The sequence below is a fragment of the Lepidothrix coronata genome, unplaced genomic scaffold, assembly GCF_001604755.1.
Source record: "Lepidothrix coronata isolate B3197 unplaced genomic scaffold, Lepidothrix_coronata-1.0 Scaffold91, whole genome shotgun sequence".
Lineage (NCBI taxonomy): Eukaryota > Metazoa > Chordata > Aves > Passeriformes > Pipridae > Lepidothrix > Lepidothrix coronata.
The window spans coordinates 365,775-387,257 of record NW_016690271.1 but is presented as its reverse complement, the minus strand read 5'-3'; the positions used below and the strand labels follow the sequence as shown (position 1 = coordinate 387,257).

The 21,483-nt window shown below is 42.9% G+C and overlaps 1 protein-coding gene across 8 annotated transcripts in view; it reads right to left on the bottom strand.

Moving 5' to 3' along the window:
* The window catches only part of SPECC1 (sperm antigen with calponin homology and coiled-coil domains 1), a 92,312-nt gene that overhangs the window by 55,085 nt on the left and 15,744 nt on the right, over positions 1 to 21,483 (bottom strand). For 5 of the 8 annotated variants that reach the window (XM_017821691.1, XM_017821698.1, XM_017821699.1 and 2 more), the window contains 2 exons: positions 16,155 to 16,331; positions 13,137 to 13,272 (listed from right to left, as the gene is read on the bottom strand). In XM_017821691.1, the coding sequence (XP_017677180.1) occupies positions 13,137 to 13,272; positions 16,155 to 16,301 (283 nt within the window). In that variant the 5' untranslated portion in view covers positions 16,302 to 16,331. Of the gene's footprint in view, positions 1 to 2,228; positions 2,477 to 13,136; positions 13,273 to 16,154; positions 16,332 to 16,417; positions 16,439 to 17,630; positions 17,851 to 21,483 lie in introns of those variants that run through there. The other 3 variants (XM_017821694.1, XM_017821696.1, XM_017821697.1) reach the window with 3 other exon arrangements.

The following is a 21,483-nucleotide window of genomic DNA, read 5'->3' as shown; positions in this document are numbered from 1 at the left end:
AGTCCATGAAAATAAGTATTTTACTGGAGGTTATAACCTGTATCATAACAGGATCAGATTTTTCAAGAATTCATTGTCCACTGACACCAAGAGGAGGAACAAGTGTTTCACGAATCTGCTCCCAGTACCCCAAGATGGTTAAGTTTGGTGTGAAAGACTTAGAGAAGAACCATACTGTGTCCATGAAGTTTCTTGAAAAGGTAAATAAACAAGATTACTGTGAATATCACGCTCAGGGAAACGGGTCACAGCTTGGGTGTCTGTAGTTAAAGCCTCAATAAAGAGGCCCATTCCTGGGGTTTATTTTGGTTATTCTAAAAGCCTGAATTTAAAGAATAAGACAGTTATTCAAGGTGCAGGTATTCCTGAATGAGAGCTGAATTAAGTCCATCCCAGCAGAAACAAAACTCAGAAGTACTCCCACGTATTACACTCTAATGTGAGAAACAAGTTTTTACATCCTACCTGTCAAAAACCCAACACAAACTCTGCTTTAAATGCCTTCGTGTTATCTTGAGTTCCAAAGCCAGAGCTCTCACACACAAGGAGTACGTTGTCAGAAATTTTTTGTCAGCAGAAACGTTCCTGAAAGTCTTTTCACCATTGAACACAGCTTTGAGCACGTAATTCAATACAAACCGCTGTTTTTCAATCCTATTAATACTTACAAACGGTGAGGACATATTAAAGCAAGGCATAGTACAGTCTACACTTAAAAACTGAGAATAGTTTTAAAACTGCGTAAGTGCAACAGTAGTAGAACTGTTCTGTTGCCCCTTCAGTAACAAAAATAAAATAAATCACAGGACAAGAGAAAACAAAGGATGAAAGAGATTTTCCAAAACCACAGGGGGTCTCCATGCTCATTTATCATCTCTGTTAATAATAATAAGCTGTTCAAATCCCACCTCTGCAAAATCAGAGTTGGTTTTCTCAGACTGACCAGAAGTTAGCAGTGTCCCTCCCACTGCCATTATCCAGCTCTCCCCTAGTTTATTGTCAATATTATCCCTCCTACATGACAGAAACATGTTTAACTCCAGCAAAACTTCTATACCTGGCCAGCAAAATATAGTTTTGGGGGGCTGAGGATGTAGGCAGCCATACTTTCCAGCCCGAAGTTTAACTTTCCCTTAGGGCAGCATTTCTTCTGGTGACTGGATACTGGCAGCTTTTGTGTTCTTCATTAGCCTGCTGATTAACATAGTGCCAGAGAGTTCTCACTACACCTCACTGCTGTTCCAGCGCTGCTGGCAGATCTATTGTGAGAGATCCCCGAGCAGCAATGCAGCCTTGTCTGCTTTCCCTGACAATACCAGAGATCAGGTATATTTGTGTTTGCTTTTAAAACAATACCTACATATCTAATCCGAAGTGATAAAAAACCCCGATCAAGCAATAACAACTTAAATGGAATTTTGTGAATGAAATTCCCATGGCAACAGCAAGAAACAGGAGTGCCAGGAAATACAACCGATTGCGGGTTTTATGTGCTTTAGAGGGTTCTGAATTCGAACAGAAACTAAGAAATAAGCAGCAGAGATCAGTGGGTCTACTGGGTTTTACCCCTCATTCAGCATTTGAGAAACAAGCAAAATGAAAAGGCAACGAAAGCAGCTCCGCGGCATCAGGAACAAATTACCAGCCGTGCTGTGCACAGTGCAGACATTTGGCACAAGGGGAACGAGATCTACCTGATACCAGCTCTTGGCTTTCTATGAAATCTGCTCCTGATTAACATGCAGAGCACTACACTTCTGAAAGGACAATGGTGGGAAGACCTTCCACAAAGGCATCATTTTAAATTCTAAGGCCTGGAAAATTTCAGGCCTCAGGCCACGAACAATGGGGTGAAGGCTAACGCAGCCAAGCTGCAGATCCTGACAAGTTGCCTGCACATCACTACATCAGCCTCGTAACTTTTTAGCTGCATCATGCAGGCTGTGTAAAATAATCTGTCAGCCAGCGGGGTCCCTCCCTTGCAGGCGTTCTGCTCCAAAGGATCCCTTCCAGAGAAGCTTCCCTGAGCGCCGTGCTGCGATCGCAGGTACGGGGAGCGGCAATAAAGAGCATTTACAAGGCGCAAGGCAAACAGCAGCGGTGTGTCCCCAGCGGGCTGGAAGCCACCGGCATTAGCTGTGACAACAGCCCTGTGCCGGCTCAGCGGGACGCCGCGGTCCAGCCCCCGAGAACAAAACCCCGTCCCCGCGTTCGCCGCCCCTACAGACCTTGCTCGTGCTCCTCCGCTCGCCCCGGCTGGTTGCCCATCTCCGCTGGCCGCCGGGCTCCTCCCGAGCTCCTCTACGGCCCCGGCTGGGCGCTCATGCCCGGGCTCGGCGCGGACCTGCCCCTGCTCTGCGCTCCAGCCAACTCCGGCGGGCAGAGCCAGCCAGCGCCTTCCTAGTTCCTGGCGGCGGAGCCGCGCTGCGGCTCCCGCCGAGGCAGCTGTGGCTCTCCCTCCTCCCTCATTCCAATATTGCGCTCCGCGGGCCGGGCTGGGCAGGGAATGAGCCGCGGGAGCCGCGCGGGGCAGCGCCGGGGACACCGCGCGGCCGCCGCGGGAACTGCAGCGGCTCCGAGCGGGGTCGGGGCCAGGCGCGATCCGCGCCCCCAGGGAGCCGGGACCCGAGCTCCACCGGGGAGCCGGGACATCGCTTGGGAGCTCGAGCCGAGCTTCCCTGCCCCGAAGCAGCCGTGGTGACTGGCCAGAGGGCTGGCTCCAGGCCGTACACCGGGATTATTTCGGAGCAAAACGCTGAAACGCAGCTGGGGGCGAAGGAAGGCAGACCCTCGGCGAAGACCTGAGCAGCCAAAGGCAGCGTTAATTTTCCCCCATTCACAACACCCGAAAAGTGCTTGGAGCAAACAGACCCTGCCCACAGATGTAACTACACCGCTGAGCGCAGCACTGACATGTCTGGGCAAGGGCAGCTCTTAACCGTCACAAGAATTAGGGGACCAAGTTTCAGAAATGCTCAGCATCTTTTGAAAACACAGATATCCATGACACTGAAATGGAGATTGAACTCAGAAAACCTGACCGTGATTGTGAGCACAAGCCCTTGGTGACAAGTCCCATCCATCAGATCTGCTCCGATATCCTCTGGGGCCATTCCTGGGTCAGCTGAGCACCCTCAGCTGCTCTCAGCCTCCACTGGTGCTGAGAACAGTCAGCACATTGCAAGTTCACATCCATATCATGAAAGAAAACCACAACAATATACAGGATACACTGAATACTATTAAAACCTAATTCTCTTTATCAAATTAAGGATGTGGTATTTTATCCCTAAAAAGCTACTACAGTTATTTCCAAATTTCCCCTCATGCTACTTCCTTTCAAGCACTAAAAAAATCCAACAACCAAACCTGACAGACACTCTAACCACAAATATGATCTACATACCCTATCTCTATCATCAGTACTTTTGTCTGTGACTGGTACTGCAAGAGCAGCTGCACAAGGCAGGCCTACCCAGAGCTTGGCCAACAGCCCACCTTCCAAAGAAATCAAGATGCTCCTCAATAATGGGAGTCCTGACATACATGGGAAACACGGATACTGAATGACTCCAGTGATCAGTTCCCATTATGTGGATAATCAACAATCATTTTAAGTCTTGGTTTCACTGGGAAGGTTAAAAATAAATTCAGAAATAATAAATGTGTCTCCTAGGCTCAAAATAGATTAATTGTGTGTGGTTTATTTTCAGGCTAGCTAGCTGTGAATCCATTGTTTCAAATAAAATACCTGGAGATCCTTCATTATGATAGAAAGAATCTTGCTAATGTTTCAGTGTAACAGGGTGAATTAGTTGTCAGTCACAGGTTTTCCATTGTTCTTCCTTTGACACTTTATGGATGAAGTGAAAAGTTTTCATACAGCTGTCTGTATTTGGATGACATTAAACAACTCCTGTCTACTTCTGTCTTATGACATGCCAAGTACAAAACGTTTTGTTTAATGAATAAGCATCTAAGTTCTATAAAAAGGGATCAGTGATAGCACATTCTTTTTCTAAGAAGTCATCTTACAACCTCTTGGGTCTTGTATCTTATTAGGATGGGCACTTGCCCTTTCCAAGGTACAACCAACCTCCAACTGCTGTTGAAATGTATTTCCCAGACAAAGATATTTTCTTCCATGACAGACTAAAGAGTGACTTCTGCTTTTCTTCAACAGGACTCACCCAAGGGGTTACATTAGCTCAGAGTGCCTGTTGGGTTGATAAATCCTGAAGCTGAGCATTTATTATTTCATCACCTGCTTTCTGTTTCTGTAACCACAAAAGGGAATAGTGTACCAGGGTCCCAGTGCAGCACGGGTGCAAGCCTGGAGTAATTATAAGATGTAATCACAGAGTCAGAGCAAACACACCTGAAAGCTGGGAGAACCAATCTGTTATTTTTGTCAGTGGCACGAAACTAAGTCAGAACATTCTAACACTGAGATAGGGAGAATGATGTCAGGCAAAAGACTTCTAGCCCAGGCCCACAGTGACAGGTAAGGCATGAGTTTTAAAATACAGCTACAGCCTGAACAAAAGTCATGGATAAGAGATTATTGTTTATGGAGCTTGCAGTTCAAACTGGGGGAAAAGAAAAAGGAGTAACAACAAGCATGACTTCTAGCATGGTGATTAGGTAATAAACTACAACAGACACATGGCTAAATCTTTAGGCAACTATTGGTTATTTTACATTACTTTCCCTTCCTCTTCAGTAAGAATGGTATAAAAATGAATTAATGAATTTCATCTCTATTAAGCAGATTAGCTGGTTTCTTCCCTGGCATGAAGTTTGACTCATCCCTTTGCACTTTGTTGAACTGCCAATAAAACCTCACAAACACTCCTCTCCTTTAGAGTGAGAATGGGAATGAATTACTCAAGGTGTGACATACATGATTCTTTCAACTCACTACTCAAGTGACAGGACTTACTTGCCAGGCATAACCTTTCTTCACATCCTAATCTCACAACACAGCAGATGAATGAATGTAACTTCTGCTCAAATTGGAATCCCTGCTCTACAGAAAAAGTGGGAAGATGCCACAGAATGATCTCAGATTTGCAGGGGCCAGGTAGTTGACAGTCCCTCCAGAAGGCTGAGATCTAAAGAAGTTACACTCTACTTCTTCCATTAATGCTAAAGATTTTATGAGCACCAAGTACTTAAGTAGCAGGGAAAATAAATCTACAGAATGTGTATATCATGCACAGTAGTGGACCCCAAAGGGTAAGGAATATAACACATCTAGAGCCAAAACCCAGAGGAGGAAAAGCTTTTTTTAACCATGCTAAAACCAATTTTTTGGTGGTGAGGATACTTGGTGAGGTCATAGTTCATGGCACAGAACTACAGCCTTCCAGGAACCCATCTGAGATGTAGCTGTCAATCCCTCCCCTCTTACTTTACAGTATTAAGATCCAACGTAAGCCAAAAGCTGCTAAAAAAACCCCAAACAAACCAAACCACCAAACAGTGGAAAAAAAAAATAACACAAGGAATGCCAAGCCCTCCCCTGATATGCAATACTTGTCAGACCAGGCCAGCTCTGCGTTCCTTTCCTTGCTCCCTCCCATTCTTGAAGTGCAAACACAGTGGCACCCTGCCAAGGCACTCCGGCTGCGAGACATTCAGGCCCGGGGAATTTGTGTTAAGGATCGTTTCTCTCCAAACCAGCTGAGGGAAAGCTGATAATTAACCCAGGGCAGGTAGTCAGCACAAGGTTGTGTTGAACTTTGCTGAACAACTTCAGTAAAGAAGCCTGAAATGAAAACAAGTTGAGAGATCATAGATTTATGCTATTCCCGGACCATCCAGGCATGTCCCCCTTTCTGTTTAGGAGTCCCCAGCAAGGCTTTTGTGATCACCACAGTTTTGCTTACAGCTGTAATGGATCTTCCCTATAAATGCTGGCTTGAGCCAATTAACTGTCAACAATTTAATGAATCAAGTCATTAGAGCCTTTAAGATTTAGCATTTCAGTTATCCCTACCACACACTGAATCCTCTTAACTGGCTCAAGTCCCAGAGGGGTGTGCATGTGCCAGCAAAGTCAGGGGAATATACACTGAGAAAAGGGTCTCTTTGACAGGTGGTTTTAACAAGAAGTTGCATCAGAATCTCAGAATGTGTTAATAGAGATTCAGTGCAGGAAATGTGAATTGTGCAGCAGATTAGGACAGCAAGAATACTGAAAAGGGTACATTCTGCAGTGTTGTCAGCAGAAGTTAATTCCTACTTGTTTAATAATGCAAGATGACTGCAGACAGCCTGTGAATGCCTCTCAAAAAAAACTGTTATCCATAACAGGATCAGGTATCAGAAACCCTCCCAGAAAGCCTCTAAATTGCCTTGTTCTCACTCCATTCCCAGTTACGAAGGGCAAAAAGAAGCCTGAAGAACAGTCTTGTGAAGCAGCATCCATTCCCAGCCATTTCAAGATGCAGAACTATCCATGGGTTACAGAAAGAAAGAGCAAAGCTTAGAGGAACATGAAAATTTAACGTGGCAACAAACATCACACAGGAACATTTTCAGCAAGGGCACCAGCAGTCAACAACTGTATTTCCAGGCTATCACAAGAAAAAGAATCCTTGTAAGAAAAAGTAAGAGAAACTTGACAGGTAGCTGCCATAATCTAAATCTGGAATGCCAAATTTGATCTACCTCAATTCATGAGCCTTCCCTTTAGAGGTTAGTGGATAAAGTCTTCTAACGTGGTGCTGAAACCCAGTTTGTCTACTTGACACCTGGGGAAATCACACACGGAGGAAATATTTGGCTAAGGAATGTCAGGGAGGTTAAGGTTCAGGTTCATATTTGTACCAATATGTTACACATCTTAGCAGATATTTAGAGGTGTGTGTAGATGTCAATTTGCATATCCAGCTGCATGTGGATGTAAATGCAGACACACTTCCATTGCTTTGCATGTTAAATCCCTGCAGTACTCCTTGCCAATTTGAATGACAGCCTGACAGAGCAATATTTTGAGTCTTCCTTTCCTTTTTATAGCAGTTCTGGAGCTAGACTCAATTTTTCTTTGTAAGAAAGAATAATTATGCAAGAGCTGTGTCTTGTACCTGGAAGGGGTAGAAAAATGCAACTGGCTTTCCAGATGAGGTTTTAAAGCATATTTACGGTTCCTGGGAAACCCCAGATGAGCTCAGAGATTTGGTTTCCAGTGAAGCCTCGTGGAACAGAACATACCGATCTCATTAGTGTCTCTCACACTTGGCACTATCGTTCACAAGAAAAATGAGACAGTAACGAGCCTGAATGCAAAGTGCAGCAACCTTTCACAAACCTATAGCAGCCCTTTGATGTGACAGATCACAAAAAGCAGGCGCTGTCAAAAACTGATGTATGGGAGAGTAAAAGGGCCCCAAGGTCAGAGAGCTGTCCTTCAAAAGAAATCACTTTCCTTTTTCCTGTCCTAATTGGGGTGCATTAGCATCTTATGAACTACTAAAATGTCAATTAGATATTGTCAAGGATTTTTTTCATTTTAAAGAAAGCTTTTCTTAAAAAAAAAAAAAACTTTCTTGAATTTTTTGGCCACATAAAGAAGGCTTCTGGTCTAGATTAGCTTCACATGAACCTAATTTTTTACCCCACATCAGAAAGTGGCAAACACTCGCCAAGGCAGAGAAGTTGGCTGAAAGAAGGCAGTAAATTTGATAGAGTCCACACATTTATTCTCAAATAGCAAGCTCAAAATGACAATTCTATAAACATCAGGAAGCTCTGAAACCTACAGTCTGTCACATTTTCAATTTTGCTGGGAAAGAAGTGTATCTAATGACTGATATGTGCCATAACACCACAGACCAGGGTCCCCTCTGCAATCCAGCCCAGGTGACCAGGTTTCACAAGTGATGCTCATTCTTTCCCAACACTAACACCAGTGCTGGCAGGGCCCATTCCACTTGCCCTCATGCAGTTAAAGCCTCTTTTCTGAGTACCTTCACTATCTACACAGAAAAGCTGCAAGCAACTGTTTCAGAAAAAAATCAAAAATTGTTCTTTTCACATAAACTACATGACAAGCAAACAGCGATGGGCAAACGGACTAATGGTATGTGCTCTGCCAGCACTAGGATGGGATGGAAGATATACAGGTATCACATCCAGTCAGTGGGATATTAACTCTGACAACTGGGCAGGAATGTGGGTGACATTTCACAGAAAAACTCATCAAAACAGATGGAGCTGAACAGCTTATTGGAGCTGAACATTGTTCATCCTAAACTGTGCCACAAGAGAATGTAACGTTCAGGCCCTTGTATAGCTGTCACTGATTATGCCAAATTTCTTGGTATTTTTATTTCCCTATTTAATTTACTGGGTTTATAAACAACAGCCTGTGTTGTACAGCAGCTTCATTTCTAATGCTGGCAGAGTTCCATTCTGGGATTAGCTGTAGCTTTTGTCCAGGTAACCTGCAGAGTTCAGAGCCTCAACACTAAATGCTGAGGAGATAGATAATTGAAACTCTTAATTTCTTTGAGTTTGCCTCCTCTGTACTTCTGCACTGGCACCATCTCCAACCTTGGATGTTGATCAACTCTGCAGGAATGCACAAAGCAACACACTTTTGTTGTTTTGCCTGAAAACTCATGCCAAGTATTGAATTTCTCGTTTTGTACATAAAAATAAACGGCCATTTCTGATGGAGCAAGGGATGACACAGCAGGCCATCCCTCACAGTCCTGCTGGCATCTTGGCTTCTCCCCAGCCTCCAAAGAAATAACACATCCCACAGTCATTGTGAGAAGTTATAGCACCTGTCTTTCAGCTTTGGGCTTTTGAGAGATCCTGAGCTTGTCAGTAAAATACCCAGGACGTCTATAAATAGTAAATTAGGTGATAATGGCATTGTTTTTTGACAGGTTCCTGCTGTTTCCGAGGCAAATTCAATAGGTCTAGAGAGGTTTAGCCTTTATGTGGGAAAAAATAAATGATCTGATGAAGCAGCCTGAGAAAACAAAGTACAGCTACATATTACTTGTATTTCAAGGATAACTGATACTTCATATTGGAGCTGGCTGAGCTTGATATAAAAATCAATATATTTGTGAGAAATGGGAATACCTGAAGTATTCCCAATGCTTTTGGGTGATGTGGCCAGGCACAGCCCAGTCACATCCTGGCTGTCCCTGCTCTCTGATGTCCAGCATCAGACTCTTTTTGGTTCCTGCCCAACCTGGCAGATTATAGCTGCTGTCACTGAAACAACGTCAAGGAAGCACAGGAACATGATTAAACTAGGCAGCCTTGAGGGAAGTCTTCAGAAAGTGCTTGAACTGGGAGTTTGTAGGGACTGAGTGACAGAACTGAGAGCAAGGATTTGGAATGACTTCTAGGCTCCACCGAGAAAGTAATTTCACCTGTCTGAACCTCAAAGTTTTCCATTTGCATACCACTCCTACCATGAAATGCTCTTCCTGAGAGGTATATGATCACGTAAGAAGCTTTTGAAATTCTCTGTGAAATTGCATTTTTTAAGGTTATTTGGCTTGCAAACCTCAAAGGAGCAGAATCTGAACAGGCATTGATTTCCTACAGTCCTGAACCTTAAAAGAGAGTCCTAGTTTCTCATGAATATATACATTTCTCTTTTTAAACATTTTACAACCATTTGTTTGCTATATGGCTTCTTAAACTGGATGGCTTTACAAGTACATGCATTAAAATCAACATTTTTCAAGATTAGTGACCTCTTCCTCCTGTTCTGCAATTTTTCCAGCTCTTTTTCATCTACCGAGACATTAAAAACAACACCAGAGTTCTGTAAGCTTGGTTTTAACATAAACCCAAACTGCTGCTGCAGGACAGCACATAGAAAAACATAACACTTTGGATTTTGGATAAGGAAGCTGAATACAAGACATTTATTTCTCCCTGCATGTCATTTCCCATCACTTGGGATTTCGAAACTGCCAAGCAGCTACAAAGCCAAACATCAGAGTAGAGAACTTCCAACCAGAATCAGTCTCCAGTTCCACTGGCTCAGCTCCACTTGCCAAGGATGGATACATGGGATTGGCCTCATCCCCCTTTAAAATTGCTTATGATTTACTGTGTCAGCTCCCAACGAGGCAGATGGGGGTAGTTCTGTCAACAAAAGGTTGGGATGAACGACTAAACCTCCACCAAGGGCAGCATACAAACAACTCTATTTAAGCAAACAACTCTATATCCTGAGGTCAGTTATTTATTACCTGCAGCATCTGGAACATGTGCTGTTGCTCAAGGTCAACACACAAATGGTGGACAGTCACACCCAAAGAAGAAAGAAACCTAAGCTTTTTTTATTTCCATACCCTGTTGCCTTTAGTTGCTCTCACACAATACTATAACACCAACTGAGTACCACCAGAGTGCAGCTGGAACTAATATAATGTCATTTCAGTAAAATAATCAAATCACTCACTTGAATAACAGACAAAGAAAGCCCAACCTAAGAAGCACAAACAAGGGGGAGAGATGATGCCTGCAGTCAAGACATGAAAGGCAAACACAGAACAGATGAAGGCCATCAAAGAACCCAAAGAGAGTGGTTTCAGGACAAAACTTCAAGATTTACACAGTTGGCTACGTACACAAATATCTGCATTCCCCAGCTACTGGAACATTCTCACTTGGATTAGCTCCACAGTCAGTCAGCATTGCATCTTGATCACAGTCAGACTATTTGGGATGCCATTTCAATAAAAAATATAGCAGTTGAAAATGTTCTCTCCTTTTCTGCTTATGTTGCCTGGAACGTGTTGTGCTCTGTGTCATACTGATCCTTAGTTCTCCTCAGCAACAATACACTGTATTTCAGGGTGCCTATTGGTATTTTTTCCACAGTGTGACAATCTAAAAGCAGCATTCAGCTTTTTTACCTTGCTCACTAATATCAAGCACCTTTAAGTGGGCACGACAGTGACACGTTCTCAGCACACAGCTGGATTTCTAACCACCCTTTTGAACTATGAAACCACTCTAAACCCAGACATTTAAGATACAGATCTCTCCATACACATACCTGTAATAGGGACAGTTCTGTCTGGGTTAAAAAAAATTTTTAGAGGGGTAGCACATAACATTCTTAGCATTTATGTGCACAGTACACATAGATCCACACTTGCACTGTCTGCATTTAGCACTGATATTCCCATTCTTACTTCTACAAATGCTGATGCAAAGCAGCAATATATGAGATTAGACCCAATGATGTAATTTAAACTGGCAAAGCAGTACCCAGACATAACCTGACCTCCATAAACCATTTTATCCTTTGTATTTAAAGTAGTCATCATCATAAATCTTATCCCTCCTCCAATCCCAGTTATTATAGCTGCATGCAGAAGAGGGCTCTCTATTCCAGTGCTGATATTTTTTTATCTGACAAACGTATTCCATTCTGGACTCCCTGCAGTGCTGTTTCCCTGGCTGCATTCCCAGAATCCCATGCTGCATCATCTGTACAGGTTTTCTCCCTGCTTTACTCCTCCCAAGCATCATGCCTCTTTTATTGGCTCATGAATCTCAAATTCCTTTGGATACCACTCGTCACTATTAAATTTGAGGATTTACACACCGATTAACTGCAGAACAGGATCTGGTTTTTGGTTACTGTGAAGCATTTGTGCTGTTACAAAACCCATCGTTTTCTTCCAGGGGTATATAAAGTTGTTTGGGGGTTTTTGGTTGGCGTTTTTTTGTTGTTGGTTTTGGGTTTGTTTTTTTTTTTTTTTTAAAGAAATCTCTTTCTGGTCAGTAACATTGTTCTGTCACGCAGCCAAAACCTGCAGAGGCTGTGACAAATAGGGAGGTCACGGTCAAATTTAATAAGATCTCACATTCCCTTGGAAATGCCACCAGGGAGCAGACAAAAGCAAGCGTTTGCTGAGCTCCGGGGGGAAAGCAGAGCGTTTGCACAGAAGCCCTTGGTATGCAGATGGTGTCTCTGCCTTTAGAAACAGGCTGGGGTTTGGCAGCAATGGGAACAAGCTCCCGGGGCTAAGGCTGAGGGGAGAGCGCGCCCCGAGGGAGCTCCGGAGCACAAGCTCTACATGAGGGTGCGCAGGGCTGGCTCTTTGTTCTCACGCCTGCTGCGTCCCGGGAACAGCGGGATAACCACTCCGCTCATTCAGCAGAGGGAGAAGGGAGAAGGCTATTGATAGATGGTGAAAACCCAGCACAGCAAGCTCTCCGTGGGATGCATTCTCGGGAAGCGCTGGGCTGTGTGTCCGTGCGCCCCGACGGGACGGGCGCGGGCCACCGGCGCCACCGCCTGGCTGCTGTGGGGGTGCCCTGACGGCTCCCGAAACCCGCAGCTTCTCCCTTTTACCTTCATTTTGCTGGCTTGTGGGGTGTGGGATACAAAGCACAGTGTGTGCCTATTACAGCAGGTAAGTTATGGCTGTGCTGCCAAGGGGTGACAGGGAACACTCCCCTGGGATCTCACTCACAGCACGTGGCACAGACTGTCCTCCAGAATCTTTGTATGTTGTCAGAGACTGAAACGGCATTCTAGGATTGCCAAGGGACTTTTGCAGACTTCTGCAGAACTTTTGCATTATACCTCTGATGGCCCATCAAAGCCCATCCCCCCCCGTGCCAATCTTGAAAGGCGGGAAAAACCCTTTTGCCAGGCCCCTCATGAAAACTCAGCACAGCCCCAGGAGATGTTGGAGGCTCGTGGCATGGCCTGTGACACTAACCATGGATACAGTAACTCATAACTTCTTGGAGTGTGGGGGCTTCCCTCCTTCACCCCCTATGGATCAAGGCCACCACTTCAACTGACAGACATGGAAGCTGCAACTACCAAGTTCCATCGCTGGACCCCTCTCAGCTTTTCTTCCCTTACTCTCCCTTATCCTGTCTTTCCTTTCTCTCCCTTATGCATTTTCCCCCCAGGGGTTATCCCTATGATAGATAATACAGATGACAACACCCAAAATGCTAACATACCTGTTAAAACAAAATTGTTAAAATAAACCCTACCTAGATATGTTTTCACACACTGATTATTCAGTGTCGTTTCACTCTAATCCACTCCAAGGGAATTATTGATAAGAACCTGGGTTACCTCCCTCCCCTTTTTCTGGGGCAGGTCATAACATATGTACCTGTGCAGGGCTTCAGTCGACTCTCTGCAAGCTCAGAAATGGCTCCTGTTGTGATGGTCTTCTTCAGCCTCGAGACTCCAGAAGCTGCTGCTGCCCCGGGCTTCGTGAGCGTGTCCTCGCTGCTCGCCCGCTTCAGCTGCAACACAGACAGGGAGCAACCACATCAGGACCTCGAATATCCCCATCAAGTAGTTCAAAATGCAGGGTTCCTTGGAGAAAAGGAACATTTCCATAAAGGAAACCCCACGGGAAGATTGCTTTGATAACCGTACTACGTAATTTTTGTTTTGCATATCTAAGAGATAACGCTGTTCATCAGTGAGGAGTGAAAATGGGAAAGAGTGTTCAAATAGGCAAACAATTGAAAGACAGGGAGAAAATAATTTACAGGAGTAGTTTATTGGGCAGCTCCGGCTTCTCAGATCTCACTCTGAACAGCGTTCATCAAAGTTCCTCACTGGTTTATGTTTCGTTGGGTACTTGGGCCTGTGCAGGGAAGTGCCAGTTATAGAGCCCGACACACTATGGCAAAGCAGCAAATAACTGGTCCTTAATCTATCTATCAAAAAAAAAAAATCCTGAAGGGGTCTGCTGGTTCGCAAAGTTTTGCCCCAAGAGTGACTTTAGATCCTCTGAAGAGACTTCTGAGCTATTCCAACAAGCAACTGCCAGTTCCTTCTGCGTTTGACAAAGAGGAGTCACCAAACTTCGTGGCATCATAAACTAGGTGATACGAGCAAAGAGCAGGCGGGAGAGCAAGCTGAAATCTGAAAAAAAATCAATTAGCTGAGAAGCTCAGGCTTATGATAAAACACAAGAACAAGATCTAATGCAATTCCCAGTTGGAAATCCATTATCTTACACATGACAATTGCAGCTCTTTACTTCATTGTTTACTGAAAAGTCATGAGCAAAGATGGCTGATGATCTCATGGCAGGACCTAATACTGTTTGTTCTACTGGGGACTGAAGGACTCAGTAGAAGAGAAATGGAAAAGTCTGCTCACAAGAAATGATTTTTTTCTCATTTCCTTTCATTAAGGAAATAATTCAGAGCAAAAATAAAAAATCCATTGGTTTTCAGAACGGATAAGTTGCAGAATTCTAAAGATTAATACTGATTACTTTCATAGGCTCAGAAGAAGCCTATTTTATTTACAGATTTGATTTTACAGTATTATTAAAAAAAATATCAGTAGATATCACTATAACTTACCCAGCTTTATTGTACATGAGAATACAACGGACCATTGCTGCTGTGTGGTCTTTTTTGGGAAGGGATTTCTGGTAATGCAAGTCTACTCTAAGTGCCTGCTCAAGGAACCCATGCAACACAAGCACCAGGAAGTAAGATTCAAGGAGAAACATTGAAATTATGTTGCTTCAGCAAGTAGTAGTTTATCTCAGAACTTGTTTTATCTCAGCTGACTTTCCAGCCTCTAATTAATTTTGGGAAAAATACTTTAAGCATTTTAAGACCAAAGCTTTGGAGAGTCTCCCTAGAGCAGTACATTTTCCTATCCTTTTCAGTTTGTGGACCCCCAAGCCGTTTCCACAAATGAAAACCCACTTCCTTTGAAGCTGTCCAGTGACACCCAGGGGGGCCCTGAAGCACAGGCTGAAAACCACTGCTCGGGTTAAAAGCAAAGAGAGCACACAACAAACACTGTCCCTGTTTAAGTGGTTCCTGAATGTGAAATGCTTCAGCAAAATGAAATCTCTCAACTCCAATTCTTTCCCCCTTTCATCTCTTCCTTTGACTCAGAGCCTGTGGTTTCCTGGACCCTGTGAGCACATAAGTTTCCATAACTGAAGTGTTGATGTGCTCCAGGATACCAAACAGCGAACGTTTTGCCTCCTGGCCGAGGTTTTGTCAGCTCACTCTGAGGAGGAGAATGGAACAACCTGACTCTCTGACCTTCAGAGACTTCTGCAGTTTCTCTAAAATAATTTCTTCAATGTGTCCTCTCCTACAGCACCAACTATGGTGCCTTTTCTATTCCCTTTCCTCGAGGAAACCACTTTGATCTTGCATTTGCAGACGAACAACAATTTGAAGGTATTAGCAGTCATTAGGAAGAAATCTCTCTACATTTAACACTAAATTGAACAAATTAATCATATCAGATTTCCTGATTAGTCTCTTCAGTAGCATTCCTTCAGAGATGTGTGCCTCAGCCACACAGCACATACTTCTGTTCTGGACAGAACCTGCCTGGAGCTCTGGACTGAAATATCCAACTGATAAGTGCATTTAGGAGTCTACACAGCAAGTTAAATAAATTAATCCTTTGCTCAAGAAACTGTGACAATTAATGCAGTTTACAGCTCCTCTCCATTAAAATACTGTATCCTGGTACATATTGTTCACTAAACTTTACTACTGGAAACAGTTTTAAGCAGGAAACCCGTGGTCTATTTTCATTACTGGTACTTTGGTCTGTATTTATCTGTATTTATTGCTATTTACCTGACCAGGTTATTTCTGTTTGCTGGCTGCAAAGGTAGAGATGCAGCAGCATTTCAGGTGTATTACTGCATTTTCTTGAAAACATTACTTTACCAGAAGTATATTTTAAAATATATTTGTACAGAAAGATAGGATTCATAAAAAAAAAATCTGTTGCATTGCAAGTAATAACTTTTGTTAATATATTTTGCCTTGCAGGGAGAGGCACAGGTTTTTAGGAATTCTGGAAATTCATTAATAAATCTCTTTGAATTTCTTTACACGTGTAACCACCAGCTGAACTAAGAATTTGCCTTTTATCTTTCTCTGTCTTCAAAGTTTAGGCAATTCCCTCACACAGAGTGTAGAGATACAGTGTCCTCCCCATCACATGCAAAATACTTCCAGAAAGGTGCATTAGTCTAATACCCAACCTAATTGTGATCTCCCTGCACTTGATAAAGCAGTTGAGCCCACTCCAAGTCTCAGGGTGTATTATTCCAGGACTAAACCTAAGCTTTAACCTGGAACAGTGCTGGAATGCTTGCACAGTCCCTGTGGGTCAGTACCTTGCTGAGCCGAGATTCAAAGGCCAGGGAAGTGGAGGACTTGGATGTCTTCATTCCTGTTGAGGTGGTGGAAAGAGATTTTCCTCTGTCAATCCCATGGCTCCCTTGCTTTGCCATTGCACTCCAAGGCCTGGCACTGCTCTTCATTTTCTTCCCAAATAACTCAGTCTACAGACCCTAAAAAAAAAAAAAAAAAGAGTTTATATATATATATTAAAAATATATATACATTCACACAAAAATATAAGTTGTCTTTCTGTTACCTGAAAGAGAGCAACTGAGATATCTGGCACCAGTTTGAAGAGCTGAAAAGATTGTGCTAAACTTGATTCCCTCTCTTAACCACACCAAAACTCAGCCTAGAGAGTCCTTCAGAGCAGGCTGCAGCCACTTATATTTTTCAAACCAGCTGATAACATGAAGCACCACAGAAGGAACACTGACTTTTGTTGTGACTGTCTAAGTCAGAGACTTCTATCAGGCACAGCAGAACACCTGAGAATGCTGAAGCACAATGAAAGAGTGAAAACACTGAAGTCCACAGCAATTGAAAACAACCTTGGGATAAAGAGAAAATTATTTCTTTTACTGTTATATCCAGCATCTTCAACTGAGTGAATACTCACTATTTAAAAGTCACATGAGAAGCAAGTTTGTTCAGTTAGATGGAAAATACAGAATCTGTAACTTATCAGAGTCTTCTAGAGAAGCAGCAGCTGATGTTGCCACAGTGATAAAAAGATGTTTCACAATACTAAGATGTACAAAACATGGTAAAAAAATAATCAACTTCCTTGCAAACAAAGATCCAGATCCACTATTCCTCAGAGATGTGCTTATGCAAGAGAGAAATCCTGCCAGGAATCAGCAAATAGACGCAATTTCCTTTTTTTGGATATAGCTGAACACATTTAATGTGCCAGCAGGAACAACTAGCCTGTTTCTCTCAGCAGGCTGACAGCTGCCAATTAAACAGCTCCCTCAACTCCTGGAGATCTAAAGCCATAAATTTTCACCAGCCGTCGCCCAATCCAAACCACGAGCGGAATAAAAGAATTATATGGATATTTTTTTAAAGTCCCAGCAGCCTGCTGGGCTGGGAGTGGGAGGGAGGGGAGATTGCTTGATAACTCCTGCCCTCCTCCACTTCAGGATGAGCAACACTTTTCCTCATTTTCCAAAATAGACACAGGATGTAGCTGTGGATCAGTCTCGTGTAGGCAGAGGCCAACCTGCTTCTTGGCTGTTAAACAGGTAACCAGAATATCTGCACAGATCAGCCCGGAGCTCACAGGAGGAGTCCAGCTGGGCTGGGGGGGGCTTGGGCAGTGAACCCTTCCACGGAGGGGCTGGAACAGTTAATTCCTGGCTGAGCCAGCAGGAGGGCTTTGGTCACGTTTTACATCTCGTAATTTGCTTTGTGCTTCATTTCCCCTTCACAGAGGAGAACACTCCTTGAACTCCCAGGACACAAACCTGTCTGGGGCCAAGGTGTGTTTGGCAGTGACAGCCCCGTGCAGGTGCCAGCACGGCCCATTCAGGGAGCGTTTGCTGCACAGAGGCAGAAGGGGATGTCAAGAGCTCTGCTGCTGTTTTACTGAGAACAAAGCCAGCAAGTGACATTCCCTCTATTTGTCCTTGGTGCCTCTCACAGGGGGGGCTGTCTCCTCTCTCCACAGCAATAACCTCTCAGCTCCTAAATAAAGAAATAAAAAAGTTGGTAGTTATTGCTAAGTATAGTCATTACTCCATTAAAATTCTTAACACATCCAGCGTGGAGCCATCCCCTGATCTCATTAGAGTCTTTGTTGGTGATTATGCTGATCACTCGGCTCTTTTAAAGCCCTGGCAGATACCTAAACTATTCTACAACAGATAATAATGTTTAGTGTTCCCACAGCTCACGAGCCACCCTAGCAAACTCTGCTGCTTTACAGTATTTAAAAACCTATCATTTAATAGGCTTTTCATCTTTTTAACTGGCTTTTAACATCCACTGTATTTATATGGGTGAGCAAGCAACTACACAAGCAAATTCTCTTCCTGATTAGATCTCCAAATTATGCAGATTTTGGGGTTTTTTTTTCAGATCCAGTGGTTGCTCATGCATTTTGCTTTGTTATACCCTCTGGATTTCTTCATAACTATACCTCACATTTTCCTGCCTTAAGCTGTACAGATGCTTTCTTGGTATCCAAAAGAATTTAATTTTGAGTCATCCATAGCATCTTAAAGTTGCAGTGGAGTGATATGTTCATTAGACCATGATGTTAGAAGTAGAAGAAATAGGTACTTAAAAAAAAAAAAGCAAACCACAACTCAAGAAATCCAGCCAGCAGCCTGAGGCAAACTGGCTTTTTCATGTAAAAATACCTGAATTATGTGCCATGTGGATTTAATAATATTTTACTACACCAAGCAGATGAAACTAAAATTGAGAAGAAATACCTGGATTTACTGGTGTTTATTATTAGTTTCCTATGTATTTCTGTGAGAACTGGCATTTGTAAAAGATGGAGGTAAGACTTCTCAGGTATTTGGCTAAGCTGAATTTGCCTTGTAGATAAAGATTTCCCTCTCTGAAGTGGGATTCCAAGACTTTCCACAGGCCTTATACGTACTTCAAAGAATCAAGCCAGGTTGCACACATCCTAAGCTGCTTTCATTCCTAAGTAGGTGACACATATTTGAGTTATTAGAAGTACTGCAAATAAAACTACTTCCAAAAAAAAAAAAAGAAAAAGGCCAAAAAAAAGTCCTGCTGCTCTTTGATGAGAGCAGGAAACCCATTCTCAGAGTCAACATCAGCTTTCCCTCTCCTCCAAATTCAATTTATTCCTTTAGAGTAAAAACACACAAAACACAAAAGCTCCATGGAAGTGGTGAACAGTTGGGACAACAGGAAACCCACAAGTTCAGCATTATGAAAAGGCTCATAGCAGGTTAAGTAACAGGGAACTGGCAACCAAAATACAACTTAGATACCCCAAATGGCTGCAGCCACTTAGCAATTGGGAAACCCAACACTGGCAAAGGGGTTTCTCTAATCCTGGTGTAGAAACAGCACACACAGGGACAGCTTATAGCAGATTATATTAAAAACATCAGATACAGCTCTTATCTACTTGTCTTAGAAGTAACTCTACTGTATTTTAACTAAATATCAGCATTTCCTTCCCCAAGGGCCGCAGAGGGATTATGATTTATCTCCAGGCTACCCAGAGAGAAACTTGAAAGAGAAGCTTCTTTCCACAAGGGACACAACCAAGCTGCTTCTGCAAATAGAGTGACAAAAATCACTGGGTTTACACCCATTCTGTCACAAGAGGTTTCAGATGAGACACATTCCTGTCCACTCTCATGGAAAAGGACTCGCTCCAAGCAACACCTGGACCTCTATGATTTTATTTTTCATTTCTTCACATTTCATAGGGAATTCTTCCTTAGGAAGCAAACAGAATGCTGAGATTCAAAAAGTCTTTCTCTGGCATCAGCCAGAGCAGGTCACAATCATTACCTGGCCACAAATAAATCCCTGTGGCATTCCCCACTTGGAGCTGTGCTCAGAAAACACGAGGAAGCAACTCCATGCTGAAATAAATGATGGCTCACAGCAACATGTTGCTTCAGAGCAGCAAAATCAGTTCTATTGTCACTCACTTCCAAACTGCAGAGGTTTTTTGGGGGTTTTCTAAATCTTTTACACTCAAAAGTGGTGTCTGAATAACCCCTCTCCTCTGAAACAGGTGCTGCAAATGAGATAATCAGAGGGTTTACCAAAATGTAAAGCTGGTCCTGACAGAGCTTTTTCTCTCAGTAATCCTCTGAATTCCCTGCAGCCATCAGTGTTTAAAAATTCAAACCATGCTCTGCAGTTCATCTTTCTTACTGGTATTTTTAAAGGGTGTTTGGAATATTTTAATGTGGACTATTTTGGCAGTTGGCAGAAGTTTTACAGTCCATTTTACTTGAAATTTTACTGTTTTATTAAAGACTGGGAACTTAGACATTTCTTTATTAATCAGTCTACATGCATTTATTAATAAAAGTTTTTGGAACCAGTCTAGAATAATCCTCATTTTATGGCTAGAAAACCTGGATTAAGGCTTTATCCTAACTCACAGGCAGGCAGCATCAGCAGAAACAACACCAGGTCTGTGGGATCTTTAGACTTGGCTGTCCATCAAAGGAGGAATTCACCAGTTCTGTAGAACAAACTTAGAGGACACACATTCTGCTGACTATTAAAGGCTATTTTATTCTGAATAACTAAAAGGAACAGACAGGTTGATTTGAGTGATGATGAGCAATGTTATTTCACAGTCAAGAAACCTTAGGAGTTACACTATTAAATAAAAATCATTAGCATATCTGCAGAAATTAAATTACGTAGCAAAAGCCCTTTTGAGGGGCTAGAGATGGAAATTATGTGTACCCCACGTCCTTTACACAGTTTAGGTTTGGTGTCCATGTCTGTGTGTGAGAACAGAACAGCCAAACTGCAGCAGAGCCACACAGCAAGCTGCCTGGGGAACATGAATGAAAGAGAGAAGTATGAAAAGCCATTACTAAATCTGGAGAGTGATGTGCCAGATGGCAGGTTCACAGAGAGCTGGGGATGCCCAGCACTTCTGAAGAATGAGGCCAGAAGGACCAACTTTGCAGCCAAGACCCTCAAAGGACAGGAGTCTGACTTTGGTGGGTTAAACCCCACAGTCCCCTGTGCCACTTTCCTGTAGTTCAGTTACTCTTCATTACAGCAAAAGGTCAGACCCTTCCAGAAGCTTTATCACACTTTTTGAAATCAAAGCACGTTTTTTTTTTAAATGTAAAATCTGCATCATGCTTATATGATTTTCCTTCTAATCAACTTCTGCTATTTTCAGACAAACTATCAACTGGAACATAGAAATATCTAACAAGTTCAGTAAACTGTAAAGCATTTTCTGGTGGCACGTAGGAAGCTCTATGGCAGGAGAGACAGCTGGGCTAAAATAGAATTCTTTTCTGCCTTTCACATCAATTAACTTTAAACAACAATTTTTAGGCCTGACAGATGCTTCCATATGACTCATCTTGATTTCTTAACTGATATTAGGAATCAAACCAGGGAAGCTGATAGTCCAAATACAGTCATTGGTAACTTGCAGAGAGATGGCACAGATAAAAATCCAGTTGGAAATAAGATCAGGCTAACAAATAAAAACTGTTTATTCTTTTGGTCATCTTTAGTAGCTTTCCTCATACATCTGCTCCTTTCACCCCAGCGTGAAATATTTCTGTAACTATCCACCCTCCCTTTTCTCTAATTTCCATTACCTTGCTTTTA